We start from the raw sequence: 21,880 nt of genomic DNA, 5'->3' as shown, positions 1-21,880 counted from the left end.
AAAATAGACAGCCCAACATACAATACAAAATGTACATTCTGCAAGTACACATTGGCACCCCCTCCACACACACATAAACACACACAGCTCTGAATTGGTTCAGTAATGGTGCTTCTCTAAGTCTACATATGGCAGGGACTAGGACTGGCAAAGCCCGGGCACAGCTGCTTGGAGAGGGCTTCTTGGTGTTTTTGTGTCCGTGTCCTCTCCCTCACACACACAGACACACACACACTCACACTGGGTGCATCCTGGTAACACACAGCTCCTGATTGGTGCTCCATCCGTGTTTTCCCTCATTGACTTATTTATATATTTATTAGCCATCACGGGAAGAGGATTTTGGCTGGCGGAGTGAGCGCAGGAATGGCGTCGGACAGACAGTGTGACCCAGGGCTCAGGTGGCAGCTGTGCTACGACTTCTCTGCCAGGTCATGGTGCATGGTAGGGATACTCCCTGTCTATCTCTATCGCTTTCTCTATCACTCTCGCTCTCTTCTTCTCTCTCCATTGCCCATCTCTTCATTAAATGTAAAACAATTATTTCATTAAAATGTCATTTGAGTGAAGGTTGTTGCTCAGGTATGGGGCATAGACATGTTTTCTTACTGTGGGTATCTACTTTTAAAATGGCAAGTTTATGGTCAGGAATCAATTGATTGAATGTTTGATGAAGTGATTAATGGTGAGAGGATGTATTGTTGTGCGAGGGTCTAGTTGACTTGGGTGAAAGTATTCCTATAGAGAAGTTGGAGTCACCTGCATCAATTGATATTGGAATGATGGTGTAGTCATCAAAATCCTGATAACAGTAGTGATCATTTTGTGTTTTCAATAATGCTTTTTCTTTGGGCCACTTTAAATGGTAAAAAGCTCAATGGTGTGTGTGTACAAAATGAGGTTACTGCCTTGAAATGTACTTTGAAGGCTAGTTTTTTAAAGTGAAAGTTGGTAGATACTTAACGCCACTCACACAATTATTTAACATAATTCAAAGCAAGATTAAATATTTTAATTGCCGTGGAATACGGACCCTGACTGTTATTAAATACAATCCATCCTATTACTCTCAGAATATTGTGACTTCAAATGTTTTGAAAATACTTGTTACTTTTGGCATGCATACATTTATTGTATCATATCACCTACTGAATAATAAATGATCTCATATTTGAGATTTAAGATAATGCCAATGGATATAGTTTCAAACTGTACTTCAGCTTGCACTTAATATTCAGTGTTTTCCCCACGTCTTTAAATAAAAATGGACAGAGGACTGTTTCTAATAAGGATTGATTGGAGGTATACTTATCAAAAAGCATAACGTAATGATTTTAGGTCATATTTTTGCATCCACATAGCCTACATTTTTCATCCACATATATCATATATCCTGCTTCATACTCATACAAAACAACTTGAACAATTTTTGCGCCCTTAGGTTCAGAACCAATTGCCAGCCACCAATCATTTGACCACTTACATCAGACCCCTTTATATTAAATAGTACATATTGATAGAATTGATCATTCTGTACCACTCTTGTTTGCATTGCATTTATTGTCCTTCGTGTGTTGGTACACAGCGCAGAGGTGTCCTGAGGCCTGACACAGTTAGAAAACCCCAGGCTTCCCTGCAGTGCCAGCCTGCTGTGCTCACTGCTATGTAGGGCACCACAGGGCCTGCCGCCTTGGTGAGAGGGGGAGGGGAGAGGGAGGAGGAGAGAAGGATAGGGAGGCCGGCCAGAACTGGGGCCCCACGTAGGGGGGTGGCAGGGGATGAGGCGACTGCAGGGTTCTGTGGCACAGGGGTGGGCAAGGCTGGGTTATTATGGCTGGCAAAGGAACATTCTCTCACCCTGTGGAGAATCAGCAGGCCCTGCTAACCGGAACGTACGTGTCAGAAAATCTGGTATTGTTCTAGCACTCTTACTGTCATTGTTAGGGCCTGATTCTGTGTCTTCATTTGTTGTGTTTCATGACTGCACATACGTATGTATATACAGTATGAATAGACTGTTCCTTACTGTATCATTTCATTGAAACCTCACACTCAAATGTGTTTAAACACATTTCAATGTCTCTTTATCCTATGTCCCTCCTGTCCAGGAGACCACTCCTACCAAAACTGAACGTCTGTCTGTCTGTCTGCAGACCCTCCTGCCATTATCCCTACCTGTCTGTCTCACTTTCTCCCCTGCTCCTCAACATGTCTGTCTGTCTGTCTCACTTTCTCCCCTGCTCCTCAACCTGTCTGTCTGTCTCACTTTCTCCCCTGCTCCTCAACCTGTCTGTCTGACTGTCTCACTTTCTCCCCTGCTCCTCAACCTGTCTGTCCTCTTCCTCTCCAGACAACTACCCCGCCGGTGTCCTTATCCCTCATTCTGTCTCTTCCCCTTTCTTTTCACCCTGATGACCCTGCCCCTGTCCTTCTGTCTGTCTGTCTGTCTGGCTCTCTCTACCAAGATGCCCCAGCCGCTGCCTGGCGCTTTCTGTGTCTCCCTCTTCCACTGCACAGATGCCTGGCTTGGCCTGCAACAGCTGTCTCGCCATGTGCTGCTACCAAGTGTTGCCGCCTACGGTGGGTGGGGGGGGGTGATTCATGAATATTCATATTCTCTTGGATCCACTCTACAAAACAGAGCCTGGCACTGCTAAGGAGGCTCTACCCATCGATGGGGGAAAAGAGGGAGGAAGATGGGGGTAACTGCGGGGAGGAAAGAAGGAGGGACTGAGATAGAGAGGGAGAGGGGACCAGACCAGACCAGACCAGACCAGACTGTATGGCCCGGTTCCATAAAACAACGCTCTCCTCTCAGAGGTGTGAAAGAGTGAACACAGGAAGCAGAGGGATGGAGCGAAGGATGGGGGCAAGAAGAGAGGGGGGAATGGGTAACACAATATGGAGAATGATGCAGACAATTACATTGGTTGAAGCCACTATCTATTTGCAGTATTAAAGCTGATCCACCTGCTAAAAAAAATAAAAAACACAATTTGGAGAAAGAAAGAAGTTAGAGATTTTAGGAATAATATGAAATATGATTTTTTTGTTCAACTGTGGCAAATATGAATTGAGTTTTAGGAAAGAATTCTAGCTACATAATTGTTTCCATGTAGTAGCTAAATCGTAGTAGCTAGATCTAAAAATACTAGAATATTTGCAGCTGCTGTTCTCAAGTGAATAGATGTAAATAATTACAATGATTTTCTTATCTTTTATAAATAATATGAATCCATATTTGAAATCATGTTTAATATAAATGTAGATACAAAGAGATACATACGTTTAGATAAGAATAAGGAAACTAGGCGTTGTTGTTCACTAGTTTACTCCAAGTGGGGAAAGGGTGGCGGGGTTGGAAAGTAATAAAGGGGAATATATATATTTTTAGAAAGGATATGTATGTGTATGTATGTATGTAAAAAAATACAAAAGAGAAAAAAGAATAAGAATAAGGAAACATTGACACAACGGTATCCATTAGGAAAAGCAAATGGATGCCTGTGCAAGCAGAGGGTGGACTGGAATGGAGAGTTGAATAAATCAATTTCAAACCAAGGGATGGACAGATTAGCAGATGAAGTGGATAAATAGAGAGAGGGAACGAAAATAAGCTTTGGAGAATATAGTGAGAAAAGGAGAGCTGGAGAGAGGTATGGAGAGATAGCAGATAAAGATAGACAGTAGGGGTGGGGGGTAGCCGATCTGAGAGGGCCAGTCTCTAGTGGGTCTTCCTCTCTCTTTCATGGAGAGCCAGGAAAACAGATTATACCAGTGCTGGTCTCTCCTGGGGGAGGACAACCCTACTCTCCCAGAACCCCCTTCCTTTAAACCCCCCTGCAGCCCCCCTCTCCATGGGACTGGCTGGAGCCAGACCTGAGTAAATCACAGAGATGAAGAAGTGTATTTCCAATGGGGCTCTGAGATATGGAGCCACACATGTACTCAAATGACCAAAAAAATGACATAATTTCGTATCTTTCCACACAGGAACAAGATGTTGGTGGCTTGGTTTTGATTGCAGTTCATCAGCCTGAGAAAACACTGTATTGTTTCCCGCTTTGTGTGGAGAGATAACCTAGTGGATTTAAACATATACACACAGAACACTTGATCTTGTTTAAGAAAAAGCCTTTGTGTTCCCTTTCAGTGGCTTTGAAGAACTGTGAGATGAGCTTTAACTGAGAGAGTGGGAGCTGGCACAGAGAGAAGTGTGCATCATCATTTACTTTGTTCTTGTCATGATTAACAGCATCTCACCAAGCACTTCACTCATGCACACGTGTGCAAACAATACACACACATCCAAAAGCCATGCACTCATACAAACATAAATTTCCCTTTCTCATAAACACATGCGCACGCACACACTCACACACACAGACAGAGTTAATCGGACCTCTAAACCCTCCTTGCTGGTGGAAGATAAGCGGTGTGCTGGTTGCCCTGCCCTCCTGAGAGGTGCCTTCCTCTAGCGGTACCGTGTAGGAGCCTGATAAGGCTGGGGAGTGTGGGATAGCCAGGGACCAGGGACAGCTCCACTCCTGCGTCCTGCAGCAGCCACCCTGGCCCTGGCCCAATCACAGCCTTCTGTCACATGCTATTTATCTCACCGCTGGGTGCCTGGAGGTGGACTCTATACCTGGACTGGTTAGGTGTCTGCCTTGGTTACATACAGGGCTGTGGTAATAGGCCTAATGCATCATGTGTAGGCCACCATGTGTGTGTTTGTGTGTGTGTGTGTGCGTGCGTGTGTGCGTGCGTGTGGATATGTGTTCCTGTATACAGATGTTTTAACACCCTCTATCTCCTCTGTGGTTCCACAGGCTTGATAGTTCCACTCCAACAGAAACTCATTAGGGGTGCAGAGTTAATTAAGCAGTAATACTTTAAAACTGACATACTTTCAAAGCACCTTCTAGATGAAATGTACAATCTGCTGGGACACAGAAATGTACACCTTTAAGATGAAAGATCCTTTGAAAAAACTATTTTGTTCAGGAGATTTATGGTAGGCCTACCTAGATGTTCAAGATGCAATTTATTCTCTGTATTTGAAGCTATAACCAATTTATGCTCTGACATTTAGATCATGAAAGAACTATACCCGCCTGAGGATATATAGCCTATAATATTATGCCATGTTTGGGGTCCCTGTTTACTATACTGGGGACAAAATGACAGAACAGAAAAGCAAACAGTAATTCTGCCTAACATCACTCAAGCAAGCAAAGTCCACATCCAAGTAGGCCTATCAGCTATGAGACAGGTAAAGTTTTATACATTTACTGTAGCCTATAAGAATAGGCCTATAGGCCATTTTGTGGGTTTATGTAATGCTTGCTTATAGTTAGTTCAATGCAATACTCTTGAGTTTGATGAGCCATGGCATGGCCAATGTTGTAACCATGTAGTTTGGGGTCAGACCCCTTCCCACCTGGTCCGGGAAGGGGTAAGGTTAAAGGAAAGCAGTATGGCGGCCCACAGTTTCTCTAAAATTCGGTAGTTTGGTCAACATGGGCCACGGTCTGCTAACAGCGGGTTGTTCAAACAGTATTGCGCGCAGGTTATAGGTCCAGTTGCCTACGCTTGCTTTGCGGTGAGCTACGACAGACAGACTGGGGACAGGGTATTTAAATGTACATCATTTAGCAGATGCTCTTATCCAGAGCGACTTACAAATATGCATGAGAGATAACCGTTGCATTGCTGTTTTGAAGAACTGTGTGGGAATAGGTGAAGCGAGCGTGTAAACAGCCCTTTTTAGTCCTTCCGTATGGGAAGTTATCGGCTTACAGTACCTGTGGTGGATAAACAGAGGCAGTGAATTGGGCTGCAGGGCTGCGGCTCTTTCAGCCAGTGCCCGTTCACAGTGCCAATGTCAGCATTCCTAAACACGCCGTTGCCTAGTGGAACTTTTGTTTCCCGGTTTTTGTAAAGCTCAAGTCGAGAATACTGGGCAAACTGTAGAGAAACCGAAGGGAATCCAAGTAAAGTCCCTGGTTAGGGCAGGAGAGCGCGAGAAGGAATTGAATAATGGAATTGGGAAATAAAGGCTTACACTTTACAACGCTGCCTGAGAGTCCATTTTCATTTGAATGAGAATCAGATAGCCTATAGTTGTAGCTCCTGCTACCTCAAGAGCAACACTGTTTCGTTTTACTGTAGGCCAGGAATGGATTGTGAATAACAGTTTTTGGGCCCATCAGAAACACATTTTTATTTCTCGGCCGTGGCTGTGCAACGAGAACAGTGCTTATAAAGATTCACAGGATTAAGTACCATGTCTACTATGTCTACAAATGGCATGCAATTATTTTGCTGGAGCTGATGCAAAACTGTCGTGGCTCTTTAGTTTTTGGCCTATGCTCACTATAGGCCTACAGTACTAAGACACATCATGCACGCTGTGAGCTTCTTTGTGTTGGGCCTAAATATTTTGTAATTATTGTTATAAATTATAAACTACTTTAGAACATGCTTAAAAACTCTTAAATCACAACTCTTAATTTCTAAACACAGACATGTAGGTTCGCGGCCCAGGTGAAAGATCGGAGAGTAGGCTTTATCACACGGACTTGAAAGGTTGAGTAATAAAATGAAGCAGATGCATTAGGCCTAGGCCTAGGCCCTACTTCGGGTTTTCCCGGATTGGTTAAATACGTGTTCAAGTTCGTTTGAGTTGATGTAGGCCTATTTATTTCGACAGAAATAGAAGGCTACCTATTTTAATTTTTTTTTATCGAATGGCCCTCTTTGACTTAATCACTAATTAACTGAAAACTTTTTGAGGAGTTTTTGTTATACACTCATTAGTGCGCCGGCGGGTGCATGAGTCTATCTGCTCTGCACTGCATATAGTGAACACGGTCAATTTTGTGTTTATAATATTTAAAGCTTATTTGCATTATTCGATATCAGTGTGCAATAATGCCGTTTTTACATTTTAATAATTTCACATGCAGGGAAGTGAAGATTGACATTAAACTATGTGACAAATCAGACAACAATGGTTTCTCTTCAACATAAATAAATCACTTTGTGTGCTTTTACATTGTTGCCTATATCTAATCGTTTAGATAAATAGGCTTATCATGAATTCAGATTACAGAGGCATTGAGAGCCTACATGTGTAGGCCTAATGTTTGGGTGACATACAACTATTGATGAGGAAGATGTGGGAAATCAGGATATGATACAATGCTTAGCTTTACGAAGTTGCTTAGGCCTATAGGCTATATCATAAACGAATAAAGTACTAAAATAAAATATACACAATTGGTAAAATAATAGAGAAGTGTATTTTGCAGTTATATCCTACACTTCCAGGAGTAGTATCTGCCTGATATCGATGCTGTGTGTTTGCTGACAGCATTGTCAGACAGAGAAATGCATGGTCAGGCACTAATGTGTACTCCCTTGTTTTTTTTCTGAACTATATTGAACCTTCTTGTCCAAGCGAATACCAAGGTTATGATGATGACTATAAGTTTGACGTCTTGTGTGATGTTTGCTTAATGACAAAAGGCTGAGTATAGCCATTATGTCACAAACAGGCCTAGTCAATATGACATGTTTTGCTTTACACATTTTATTGTATAGATATAGGTCTACTTGTATCATATCTGATGCATTATACCATTTTTCTTCTTCTTTAGGCCTAGAACAAAATAATTATTTGTCTGAAAGTTAACTGCCTAAACTGATACTTGACATACATTTTGAAACAAATTATAGCACCCATCAATTTAAAGAAACGTTTTTATTTTTATAAAAAAGTTTCTACAAATAATAATTTTAAAGCAGATAATATGAAAAAGTATTTAGGCCTAATATCAATACAGCTTAGTTAAATGTGACAGACATGTTTTAACACTTATTCTGTTGCAAACCACACTAATATGTAGATGTTCCCTATGACATAAAACATTCAAAGAATAAACAAAATGTGTATTTTTATGTTTTTTTCCTCAATGGTTAAATGACATTAAATAGACAAGGGCAACCTACATCCAGAAATTAATATTACTAAAGCTAACCTGCGGGTCTTTCACCTGATTATAATTTGAATTGGATGTAGCCTATTATTGGACATGGAAACTGTTTGTTGAAGTATCTAAAATGTCATCCAAATCTACCACTTTTTAAAACCATGAATACAATTTAAAAATAGCCAAACTGTGTCTTTGGGGATACGCTGCATTTATTAATATAATCCATTTCGTTCTAAAGCAGAGTTGTATTATAGTAAATTAATTTTCTCGTAGAAATGAAACAAGTGCCATTCTGATCTTCTCATGTCCTCATGTCTCTTTAGAATTAAATCTTATTTATTTTTTAGTTAAAAGTAAAAAATCGAAGAATTGCAGGCTTCTGGCATTATATTGCAGAGCTTCATTGAGTCTGTGAAATTACAATGCAGGAACTTCGTCTGGGGAGGCAATAAATGAGTACTTCCAAGGATGATTAGTAAAAATAAAAGTGATTAATGGTGATATTAACAATATTTGAATTTATGTGTTTAAATTAATCAGTGTCTAATAATAGCCTAATAATAATATTACAGCAATTGTAATAATGTTGGGATCATTGTTTACTTTCTTTTTTTTTGTTATTGCTGTATCTTCATCATCATCATCATCAACATCTGCTCTTCTTTAGCTATTAGATTCTCCTGAAGTTGTAAACCTGGAGTAGCCATAATAAGCTCTATCACTAAATAACAGCTTGTGTTTCTCATGGGTCTTTCTAAATATAAGGTCATAAACTTATATTGCGGAAGAGGAGATGAACAACTAGTTAGCATATTGGAATCCCTTGGGCACGCTCATACTTTGTGGCATCACAACTCTTACATCTTCTTACCATTAAGGTCAACTCAGAAATGTGTTGGAATAAATGAATACTCTAATAAAGTCAAGTCCTATTAAATGTCAAATGAATTTCATTGCCCAGTATTGTTTGATATGAATAACACCACAGTGATTTGAACAGGGTGCAAAAATGATCAGCCCCATCAATCCGTGCACCTGTCCCGTTCTTGCTCTAGGCCGAGGCTACATAAAGAAAGAATAGTTTGCTTACAATAGTTGGCTAAATGTGGATTCATTCTGTAGAAAATGTAGTGGAAATAATTCTGTAGCCTACAAAACTGGTTAATCTCGTCCTTCACTGCAAGCCAGAGAAAGTTATTCCAAACCTGCTCTGTTCTTACTAAAACGCACAAACATGACATTAATATGCATGGGGCATATTATTGTGTGGGAAAAAATGTCCGTTTTGTATTAATCTAGACTACAAAATATTTTCCTATAGCCTACTCTGGCCTCATAACTGATAAGCCTTTACTGTCAAATTCTCATCGTTGTAATATATCTGGCATGACTAGCCTAAATATCCATATAAAAATCAAAGAAACATAACCCTGCATGCAGTGTGCACTGATTACATATTTGTTTTGGATAATGATAAAATGTTATCTAGGCCTAATACCGAGAAGAGAGGTTTGTAACTTATAGCTTATATCATTGAGCAATGTTTAAATTATTTGGATTTTATCATACCACCTCCCCCTCTGCTCTCCCTCCCTCCCCGCGTCCCTGCTCTGCCTCTACACTGTAGCCGGTGAGTGGTAATCCCCTGCCGTCCATGGTTTACTCTGAGCCCGTATTTAATTCCTCTAAACCCCCAGCTGCCGTCCTGGTTACTCACTGAGCACGACAGACTGTGAACCGCTCCGTTTATTAATAATTCACCAGCCCTCCGCTTCTCCGGCCACGATCCACTGCTGCGCCTCCTCGCCTCCGGACCGCCACATCACTTTTTCTGGGTTTATTACACTTTAACAGCCGTTAACTCCAACTATTTAATTCACTCGTCATATGTACAGGGATTTAGCGTATACATATGCGCGTTCTCGTGAAGTCGCCTGGCATAGTGGCATGATCAAGTATCACCTCTCCCAAACTCTGATATTGCAACATCCATGGTGCCAGATCTGGTGCTAGTTGTGGTCTCCTTTTTTCTCGAGTAAATATGGGCATTGAAGAACAGGTGAAGAAGAACCAAAGGGAATTCTATTTTTTTATTTATTTTTATTAGGAGGACCAGAGGATGAGGATAACACACTGAGTTCATTTGAGGCACACAGAAGCAACAGCTGATTTGTGAGCGCGTAAGCAGAGTCTACTTACTGTCGGTCCCTTGCAAAGAGAGACCTCTGCTCTGTTACTTGGGAGCTGACGAGACGCTCGCATCGTGCACGGATTTGCCTCGCGGGGTAAAGTGGACAGAGTGGACGGAAGGGATGGCGCACTGACAGGCGACCATAGCAAGTCCTCACAGCTCCGACAACCGCCGTCCGTGTTTTCATGGAAGTCCCACGCATTAATAGCGGACATAAACACCCCGAATGAAGCCGGGAAGTGGTTGACTTGGATAAGCCGTCTCCCTTCCCTTTCCCTGTTGGAGGAGAACAGTAAAACTACAATTGAAAAACATTTCACCGGGCCACAGGCCGTCCCGTATTAGGGGTATTTTGCTTCCGGTATCAGAAGAAACGAGTAGTTTTCTCTCTCCCACACTTTTTTTGGAAGCTGAACTTTTTTAGAGTGGAAAATGGGTATTTGAGACTGTTGGCACATTTCCCTCTTCCACAATGGTACGTGCTGTGTAAATCAATAATTTGCTATTTTATGCATCTGAAAGCTTGTAAACATCTTAATGTTTTGTTTAAACACGAAAACATCACGCTAGTGCATCAAAAATTATTAATGATAATCCCAAAGTTATCTTGTGAGTGGTTTAAGGAGTAATACCGTACATTAAAGTTAACTTTGCACTACCCAATCTCATATTGATACTGTATAGGATTTTATGTTAAATCATCTATGGAAGTGGGTTATATTTTAACAAGGATAACGCGGATAATTTATCTTCCTTTACCCTCCACTCCGCTACGTTCCCGGGGCAGTTGAGCTGCTTCCAGTCGTTGCAGCTCGTGGTCAAGCTGTCGCCCCTTATTGACAAGCAGAGCACTGCTCTCCACCAATCAAGCGTCTACTTTGATGTATCTATATTATACACGAAGTCAACGCAGCGTTGCACAACCCAAACGTGAAAGAAATGGAATAAGCAGTAACATAAACATCGAAATCACCTAATGTGAATAGTCAACGGGCGCACTTACTTTTTGGTTTATAAGTGCATTTTGGCTACAGTTTATAGGGGATGTTACCCTAAGAGTTGGACTTTATTGCTGAAATCAATGTTAGTTGTGGAAGATAATTGGCGAGACTGCTTTCCTCTCGTGTTCTGTTAACATTATCTACCGGTATAACTTCTTACCGACTGGTGCGTAATTACGCATAGCTGTAAAGGCTACTTGTTGAATTCATGGCAGTAAGAAGAGCACAAGGCCATTCTAATAACCACTAGGCCCACCAAGTCCACAGCACTGGTCCTTGTGATGCTGCTTGTGATTGCATGTTATGATATTGTAATGGAGAGTTTAGTTCAGTAGAGGTTAATTTCCTCTATGGCTTAAAACATTTAACATGAGTTTCTTGAGAACAGAAAATATTGCTTAGCTATAAGTAGGCCTACACCAAAACAAAGTTTGATATAATCTTTACACAGTAAAGTAGTAGAGTGAATCATGTCTCTAAGACTGTCAAGTAAAAACTTAGAGTCAAATAAAACTATCTGACTTCTGATTAAATGTAAGCACAAAGGACATATATTCTGCTCCTTTATTTGTTTAGTGTATTTTTCCAAAGTAGTCCAGTTGTGGGATATTGGGTAGAAGTGGACTGCTATTAAGTTCTAAATTAGTCATGGAAAGTAAAAGTGTTGTTTAATGAGTTATAATGTAGCTGTCAGGTTCTTGACCTTTAGCTTGATCTCTTGGCATAGGATCAATTGAGTTAGACATTTTATGAACATTGCCTATTGAGGAACCACTGACATATACAACCTTGAAGTTACTGATAGATTCCTACAATTCTATTTGACACATGAATATGGAAAAGTATTTGTATGAATAATTATTTGTTTACTTGCACACTGGCATGGCACTAGTCCAAGTAGCTCATCAGTAACTTAATATAAAAACAAAATTCAGGACAGGCCTCACATGGGATTATGTTGATTTGTTTTTCAGCTACTTAGCAAGTCACCTCTTTTTAATGAAAAGCTAGACTGAGAATTTCTGCCCAACGTTTTCTAAACATGTAAACACGCACAATCAGTATTTAAGGATGCTAAGGCAATCCTTCAAACTCACCCTGTCCATTGAGTCCTTCACTTATCAAATATATTGTAGTTTAGGAGTGCATAAATATATGCATATATTAAAGAATAACATATACTTTATATGCTTCACAAATTAATGTATGCTCTCCTTTCTAAGTTTTCTATAATGCCCTTCCCTCTATTGACTTCAGGCACTAAAAGTCGTATTTTCTCGAGTGCTACATGGTCTGGCCCAGGGTCAGGATGTGTGTGATTTGTATGAGGAGGAGTACTGTATCATAATCTCGAGGAGCTGTGTAAATTGTTAGGTAATTGTATATCCCACGCTGTAGATGTTGATGTGTATGTACAGAGGGAGCAGCCCACCACATGATCAAACAGGCGGTTTCCAGGCCGTATGTTTTCTGCAGCTCTTGGCTGTCGCTGCCAGTGATGTCATCTCTCACTGTGTATATGTGGTCCTCCTTCGCCCTTTTGTGATCTGTGGTGTAGAGGCTACCATATCCTCATTGGCGTTGCAATCCAGACGAATGCTAGGGTTTGTTTTTGTTAAATAAACACTTGGGAGGAGGAGATGGCATGCATATGTGTCATATTAACCTCTGGTTGTGATTCTATAAAGGGTGCAGAGAGTTGTCTTTCAGTTCTGATCCGAGGTCAGTTTCTCATTTCATCTTAAAGGTGTGTGGTCATGTAAGGTCATCTTAGATTAGCAGTTCGGGTAGACTTTGGGCATGTGCTAATGGAGCCATAACCTTTGAGGACTATGTACATAGATTATGAGCATGGATCAAGTTTTGGTAGCTGTCCATATGCTGCAGAAGTTGTGTTGCATTTTGAGCCATCCTGATTCTTCAGAATGAGGCCCCCTGTTTTAGAATGCCAGCCTCAGCCGTTAAAGGCATCTTACAGTGCCCACTGCAGAGAGAAGAAGATGTACACATCACACCCATTTTTACATTTTAGTCATTAGGTAGACACTCTTATCCAGAGTGACTTACAGGAGCAGTTAGGGTTAAGTGCCTTGCTCAAGGGCACATCAACAGATTATTCTACTATTTTTCACCTAGTCAGCTCGGGGATTCAAACCAGCGACCTTTTGGTTACTGGCCCAACGCTCTTAACTGTTAGGCAACCTGCTAGGCTACCTGCCACCCCTCACTAACCTGTTGTCCCTTGGGCACACATTCATTGTGCACTATAATGTCATTTTAGCGTCAGACCAAATTTAGATGACTGTGAGCAGGTCATCAACATTTTATTCAAAATACTGCCTCAAATGTTTTCTATAGTCCAGACTCAGCCATAGTACTATGCCCACTGCAGACTGCATACCAACGCTTAATTAGTCATTTTATTCCATTTAGTTTGGAACTGTTTTACAGTGTCTTCTGCCCTCCTAGTTTAATTTGAAAGAATTTCCCAACAATATATGTATTTTTGCTTGCTCTCCAGTTGAGGGTCTCTAATGAAGAATTAGAGCCAACACCATTATTCATTAAACTGAGCTTAAGGCCTATTTATCAGTCGAGCTGTATTTGCATATTTAAGTTTTCTAAATTTCTTCTGTATTTAGAACCAGGTTGAGCAAATATAATAAACTGGCATCAAATACATTATCCACATCTCAGACTTAAAATGGAATGCAAGAGAAAGAACCAAAGGCAAACCCCAAACAGCCCTACAACAATAAGCAATCTCCAATCCCACACACACCCTTCTAATTATTATCCCCCACCTCCCCTCTCTTACCCCTCACCTCCTGAGAAGCAGGTGTAAAATATCACATTTTCCCAGCATTTTTCCCTGAGGTGGCTCTGGCGTGGACTCACACAACGTACATTTCTCCTTTCATATTTCCCCCCCACATTTTTTAACAAACAAGTTCCCCCTCCCTGTCCTCTCTTTGATCTGCACAGGTTCGTTAGCTTGTTCCCGAGTATACAGTGAAGCCCCATGCAGCCACTGACTGGGACTGGGAGGATATCAGTGATGCTGTAGAACACTAACTGTGGCACTATTGATGACAATGTCCGGTGGGGATGAGGAGTGATAACGATGATGATCACTGCCTGATCAATAATGGAGGAGATGACTGTCCTCATGGATTGTTGTGAGGCCAGAAAGACTGGTTTGGAAATTAGTACGGAAAGTCAGGTGCTTTTCTATTGTGTGTATGTGTGTCTGTGTGTGTGTGTGTGTTTGTGTGTGAGAGAGAGAGAGAGAGAGACAGACAGACAGAGAGCGAGAGAGAGAAAGTGTATATGTTTTAATTTATCCTGTGCCATGAAAAGATGCCAAGTGGGGCAACCCCCATACATACAGTCAGGTCCATAATTATTGGCACCCTTGATCAAGATGAGCAAAAATGACTGTATAAAATAAATAATACAATTACTGAGTATGTTCAAAAAAGGGGAAAATATATTATTTTATACTAATACAATTGAGAAAAAAAGAAGAAACCCGCACACTGCTCTTGATAGTATCACTGCTCTTTAATAAGCTTTACATATCGTAAAGCTTATTAAAGAGCAGTGATACTATCAAGAGCAGTGTGCAGGTTTCTTCTTTTTTTCTCATCTTATTCAACTGTTACCATGCACCTGCAAAAAAGATACCTCAGATGTGCGAGTGCCTTTTGAATTTTGAATACTAATACAATTGCTCAGAGAAAGAGATTTTGTTTAACAAGTAATACAAACAAATCTGAAAATGATAGGGGTAAAAATTATTGGCACCCCTGTTTTCAATACTCTAGCACACTTCCCTTGAGAGGATAACCACACTGAGCCTTTTTCTAAAAAGTTTTATGAGATGGAGAACATGTTCGGAGGGATCTTAGACCATTCTTCCATACAGATTCTTTCTAGATCCTTGATATCCCTCGTCTGCTCTTATGGTTTGCCCTTTTCAATTCAAAACCACAGGTTATCAATAGAGTTAAAATCCAGAGACTGAGATTTGCAAAAAGTCATCAACATAAGGGAATTTCATATTTTTTTACCCAGCTTTTAACCTAAATCCAATGACATGGTGAATGTTTTAGTTGAAAGAAGAAGTTGAACTGACGTCTGTACCCAGTGGATGTGGTCAGAAGACATGTAAATAGAGCTCTTTGGCCACACAGGGTTTGGCGTTGAAAAACAAAAGCATAAGCAGAAAATAACCTCATACCTACAGTAAAATATGGTGGTGGATCTTTGATGTTATGGGGATATTTTGCTACCACTGGTCCTGGGGCCCTTGTTGAGGTCAACGGCATCTTTACCAAGTACCAGGACATTTTAGCCAAACACCTGGTTGCCTCTGCCAGGAGGCTGACACTTGGCCTCAAGTGGATCTTCCTTTAAGACCCCGAGAACTAATCAAAATCCTCAATGAAATTATTAATTGACCATAAAATCAACATTTTGCAATGGCCATCTCAGTCTCCGGGCTTGAACCCCATTGAAAACCTGTGCTTTGAATTGAAGAGGACAGTCCATAAGAACAGACAAAGGATCCCAAGGGGAGGGTGCTAGAGTATTGAAAACAGGGGTGTCAATAATTTTGACCCCTATCATTTTGAGATTTGTTTTTATTACTTCTTAAACTAAATCTCTTTCTCTGAGTAATTAGTATAAAATAATATTAATTTCCTAATTTTTTTAGCAAACAATATACAGTTGAAGTCGGAAGTTTGCATACACCTTAGCCAACTACATTTAAACTCAGTTTTTCACAATTCCTGACATTTAATCCTAGTAAAAATTCCCTGTCTTAGGTCAGTTAGGATCACCACTTTATTTTAATAATGTGAAATATCAGAATAATAGTAGAGAGAATGATTTATTTCAGCTTTTATTTATTTCATCACATTCCCAGTGGGTCAGAAGTTTACATACACTCAATTAGTATTTGGTAGCATTGCCTTTAAATTGTTTAACTTGGGTCAAACATTTTGGGAAGCCTTCCAAAAGCTTCCCACAATAAGTTGGGTGAATTTTGGCCCATTCCTCCTGACAGAGCTGGTGTAACTGAGTCAGGTTTGTAGGCCTCCTTGCTCGCACACGCTTTTTCAGCTCTGCCCACAAATGTTCTATAGGATTGAGGTCAGGGCTTTGTGATGGCCACTCCAATACCTTGACTTTGTTGTCCTTAAGCCATTTTGCCACAACTTTGGAAGTATGCTTGGGGTCGTTGTCCATTTGGAAGACCCATTTGCGACCAAGCTTTAACTTCCTGACTGATGTCTTGAGATGTTGCTTCAATATATCCACATCATTTTCTTTCCTCATGATGCCATCTATTTTGTGAAGTGCACCAGCCCCTCCTCCTCCAAATATAACAATGGCCAAACAGTTCTATTTTTGTTTAATCAGACCAGAGGACATTTCTCCAAAAAGTACAATATTTGGCCCCATGTGCAGTTGCAAACCGTAGTCTGGCTTGTTTATGGCGGTTTTGGAACAGTGGCTTCTTCCTTGCTGAGCAGCCTTTCAGGTTATGTCGATATAGGACTCGTTTTACTGTGGATATAGATACTTTTGTACGTGTTTCCTCCAGCATCGTCACAAGGTCCTTTGCTGTTGTTCTGGGATTGATGTGCACTTTTCGCACCAAAGTACGTTCATCTCTAGGAGACAGAACGCGTCTCCTTCCTGAGCAGTATGACGGCTGCGTGGTCCCATGGTGTTTATACTTGCATACTGTTGTTTGTACAGATGAACGTGGTACCTTCAGGCGTTTGGAAATTGCTCCCAAGGATGAACCAGACTTGTGGAGGTCTACAATCTTTTTTCTGAGGTCTTGGCTGATTTCTTTTGATTTTCCCATGATGTCAAGCAAAAAGGCACTGAGTTTGAAGGTAGACCTTGAAATACATCCACAGGTACACCTCCAATTGACTCAAATGATGTCAATTAGCCTATCAGAAGCGTCTAAAGCCATGACATAATTTTCTGGACTTTTTCAAGCTGTTTAAAGGCACAGTCAACTTAGTGTATGTAAACTTCTGACCCACTGGAATTGTGATACAGTGAATTATAAATGAAATAATCTGTCTGTAAACATTTGTTGGAAAAATTACTTGTGTCGTGTACAAAGTAGATGCCCTAACCGACTTGCCAAAACTATAGTTTGTTAACAAGAAATTTGTGGAGTGGTTGAAAAACGAGTTTTAATGACTCTAACCTAAGTGTATGTAAACTTCCGACTTCATCTGTAGCTCAGTGGGTCAATAATTATGGACCTGACTGTATATAGTTTGATGAGAGAGATTGTGTGTCTGCAGCATGTGTGTGCGTAATAAAAAGAGAGGAAGAGATGGACAGAGAGACTGGGCAGGATTCAGGTCCCAAAAATACTTCAATCAACTATTAGACTAACGAAAATCTGAGACATTGATTGTCATTTGGAAAAGATAGCATTTCTGCCTTTGTTTTAGTTGCTGGTCAAACCCACACAGTTAAATTGAGCATTCACTGCTCACCAAACATGGGAATGTTAAGAAATCAAATCTCAATCAATTACATTTGATGAACATTTTAATTCGGTAAAACACCCCATCTAGGTCACTAAAACTCCATCCCAGACATCAAATCATTGTTTGTATCTTTTTAAGTGTTGATTAAGTGAGGCCTTGATACTGTTTTCGCTCAAGGCTGGCCATATGGATCAGGCATATGTTGCATATATATAGAAAAGGGTGGCATATATAATTGACAACATGCTCCATAAAAACATACAGAAAAAGGAAAAAGGGGCCAGTGCTACAGGGAGCTACATCAAACAATCAGTGCCGCCTCAAACAAATGATGCCCCTTTTCAAGTATGAAGGCAATCCATGCAGCAGAGAGAGAGGTTTCACTCTGCTATCCCTTCATCCTTCCATCCCTTCACCCCTCCCTCCTTTCCGCAAACCACTGGTCAATCCAACCGCTTTTAGGACTGTAACACCCTCAGGCCTGAGAATAAGCCTCTTTCTCTGAGATTAAGAGAACCAAATCATATTCACAGAAATAGCCTATACAGTGGCTTGCGAAAGTATTCACCCCCCTTGGCATTTTTCCTATTTTGTTGCCTTACAACCTGGAATTAAAATAGATTTTTGGGGGGTTTATATCATTCGATTTACACAACATGCCTACCACTTTGAAGATGCAAAATATTTTTTGGGGTGAAACAAACAAGAAATAAGACAAAAAACAGAGAGCTTGAGCGTGCATAACTATTCACCCCCACAAAGTCAATACTTTGTAGAGCCACCTTTTGCAGCAATTACAGCTGCAAGTCTCTTGGGGTATGTCTCTATAAGCTTGGCACATCTAGCCACTGGGATTTTTGCCCATTCTTCAAGGCAAAACTGCTCCAGCTCCTTCAAGTTGGATGGGTTGCTCTGGTGTACAGCAATCTTTAAGTCATACCACAGATTCTCAATTGGATTGAGGTCTGGGCTTTGACTAGGCCATTCCAAGACATTTAAATGTTTCCCCTTAAACCACTCAAGTGTTGCTTTAGCAGTATGCTTAAGGTCATTGTCCTGCTGGAAGGTGAACCTCCGTCCCAGTCTCAAATCTCTGGAAGACTGAAATAGGCTTCCCTCAAGAATTTCCCTGTATTTAGCGCCATCCATCATTCCTTCAATTCTGACCAGTTTCCCAGTCGCTGCCGATGAAAAACATCCCCACAGCATGATGCTGCCACCACCATGCTTCACTGTGGGGATGGTGTTCTCGGGTGATGAGAGGTGTTGGGTTTGCGCCAGACATTTTCCTTGATGGCCAAAAAGCTCAATTTTAGTCTCATCTGACCAGAGTACCTTCTTCCATATGTTTGGGGAGTTGCCCACATGCCTTTTGGCGAACACCAAAGGTGTTTGCTTATTTTTTTTTAAAGCAATGGCTTTTTTCTGGCCACTCTTCCGTAAAGCCCAGCTCTGTGGAGTGTACGGCTTAAAGTGGTCCAATGGACAGATACTCCAATCTCCGCTGTGGAGCTTTGCAGCTCCTTCAGGGTTATCTTTGGTCTCTTTGTTGCCTCTCTGATTAATGCCCTCCTTGCCTGGTCCGTGAGTTTTGGTGGGCGGCCCTCTCTTGGCAGGTTTGTTGTGGTGCCATATTCTTTCAATTTTTTTATAATGGATTTAATGGTGCTCCGTGGGATGTTCAACGTTTCTGATATTTTTTTTATAACCCAACCCTGATCTGTACTTCTCCACAACCTTGTCCCTGACCTGTTTGGAGAGCTCCTTGGTCTTCATGGTTCCGTTTGCTTGGTGGTGCCCCTTGCTTAGTGGTGTTGCAGACTCCGGGGCCTTTCAGAACAGGTGTATATATATTTAGATCATGTGACACTTAGATTGCACACAGGTGGACTTTATTTAACTAATTATGTGACTCCTGAAGGTAATTGGTTGCACCAGATCTTATTTAGGGGCTTCATTGGAAAGGGATACATATGCACGCACCACTTTTTCATTATTTATTTTTTGGAATATTTTGAAACAAGTTTTTTTTTCATTTCACTTCGCCAATTTTGACTATTTTGTGTATGTCCATTACATGAAATCCAAATAAAAATCCATTTAAATTACAGGTTGTAATGCAACAAAATAAAAACGCCAAGGGGGATGAATACTTTTGCAAGGCACTGTATGTGGCAAGCAGAACTACTACTGTAGGACAATGTCAAGACAATATGCCTATGTCCATTAGGAGAGTAAAGGACATATTACAGTTATTTTGGATGACTTGCACTCACATTTCTTATTCGGAAATCTAACTTGAAGAGCAAACGTACAAAAGTAAGCAATGGATTTGCATTAAATGATTAGTTTATGCAGCACACACACACACACACACACACACGCACACGCACACGCACACGCACACACACAGGCACACACACACACACACACACACACTAACACACACAGGCACACACACACACACACACACACAGGCACACACACACACACACAAACACACACACACAGGCACACACACACACACACACACACACACACACACACACACACACAGGCACACACACACACAGGCACACACACACTCACACACAGGCACACACACACACACACACACACAGGCACACACACACACAGGCACACACACACACACACACAGGCGCACACACACACACACAGATGCCCCTCCAGTGTTAAAAGGGAAAGGGAAAAGACGAGTGCTAACCTCTCATTGGGTGGGATATGAATAGCCTGTGTTTCTAGCCGCAGCTCGGTTAGCCAAAGTCTGGGACTTATTATAGTGTTGTGTGTTTATGCATGTGTCTGTGTGTGTAAGTATTCCTTCAAGTATTGTTCCTGTGTTATCTGTGTGTGTTAATGTCTGTTTTAAGTGTATATAGTGTATGTTTACCAGGTACACAAGTTAAGAGTAGCATGCATTCAGAGTTGGCTTCGAACACTGTTTGTTCCTGTTTTGTGAAACTTGAGAAATCAGGATTTAAGGTTCTGGAAAATAGGATTTTCCCCCAGCTCTCCATATCAAGGTTTCCTCCCAGCTATGTTGTCTGGGCTGGCCTGCCTCAATTGACGGCAGAACTGGAATGGATGCTCATTCAACGCTCAAGGCCCAGCTGGTGTGTTCCACAGCATACAAATGAACTGTGCTGAATGGAAACAACACTTAGAAAAATACCTTTGCTGCATCGATCAGTGAATGTATGCCCCATGTGAATGTTTTGTGCTGAATCAGTCACCGCTGTGGGAGAAGTCACCAGGTGACAACCAGGGACAGGAAATGCCATTGTGTCAATGTGTATTGTGTGGTGTTATCCAAAAGCAGCTGAAACGGTCTGGTCTCCATTCTGGTGCTAGCACAGGAGTTCAGGCCTGCGTAGCATATGAGTTGGCCAGTGCACATTTTGAATCATGTTTTGTGTGTGAGTATAAGAGGGGTAGGGATTTTCCATTAGAGATTCTGTACATTATGCTGATATTGCTTGACTGAACTGTAATTGGCACATAATCTCTGACCAATAATAATAACAATAGTAATAATTATAATTATAAGAACAATAATAATTATAATGAATAATTAATAAATACATAAGAACAATAATATTATAATGTTATTATTAAAATGAAAATGATGTTGTGTTGTGTGTTGTGTTGTATAAGGTAAGGAGTTGTTTAAAGGATGGTAAATGCATTGACACTATGAATGACTGTTGTGTTACGTTTCAGGCCACCGAAACCTTTCTGGTGAATGAAGACCCCTCCAGAGGTCCTGGGATGCCTGAATGCTTTGTAGTATCAGATTCCTACAGGGTATGCATCATTATTGTTATTATTGTTATTATTATGATTATTTAATGTGTTATTTGAGTCATTAGTCATTATTCTGACTGATGGTCTGCTTTCATGCTCTTGGTAATTGCACCACAATCATAATGTCACTCACAGCTCCCTCTCCTCAGCTGCAAACCATTACAATCATTATTTCCACACACACTTTGAGAAAAGGGCCTTGCAACTCCGCCGAAGCACCCTTCCCTCGTGGGAAAGAAAATTATAACGATAATGTGCAGCATGTAGAGTTGTATAAAATGAAAAAAGGACCCCAAAAAACCTAGAAAACGACACACAGTTGAAAAAAACATG

The 21,880-nt window shown here is 40.9% G+C and overlaps 1 protein-coding gene across 8 annotated transcripts in view; it reads left to right on the top strand.

Annotated features, from left to right (window-relative positions):
• Positions 1-9,973: 9,973 nt before the first annotated feature.
• LOC311104205 (nuclear factor 1 X-type-like) overlaps positions 9,974-21,880 on the top strand; it is a 107,625-nt gene continuing 95,718 nt past the window's right edge. For 3 of the 8 annotated variants that reach the window (XM_084145936.1, XM_084145934.1, XM_084145911.1), the window contains exon 1: positions 21,499-21,547. In XM_084145936.1, the coding sequence (XP_084002062.1) occupies positions 21,512-21,547 (36 nt within the window). In that variant the 5' untranslated portion in view covers positions 21,499-21,511. Of the gene's footprint in view, positions 10,664-21,463; positions 21,548-21,880 lie in introns of those variants that run through there. The other 5 variants (XM_084145908.1, XM_084145924.1, XM_084145922.1 and 2 more) reach the window with 5 other exon arrangements.

This window comes from Coregonus lavaretus (genome assembly GCF_964263955.1).
Source record: "Coregonus lavaretus genome assembly, chromosome: 28".
In the NCBI taxonomy this organism is placed as follows: Eukaryota; Metazoa; Chordata; class Actinopteri; order Salmoniformes; family Salmonidae; genus Coregonus; species Coregonus lavaretus.
Note: the sequence above shows the minus strand (reverse complement) of the source record. Positions and strands in the feature narration are given on the sequence as shown.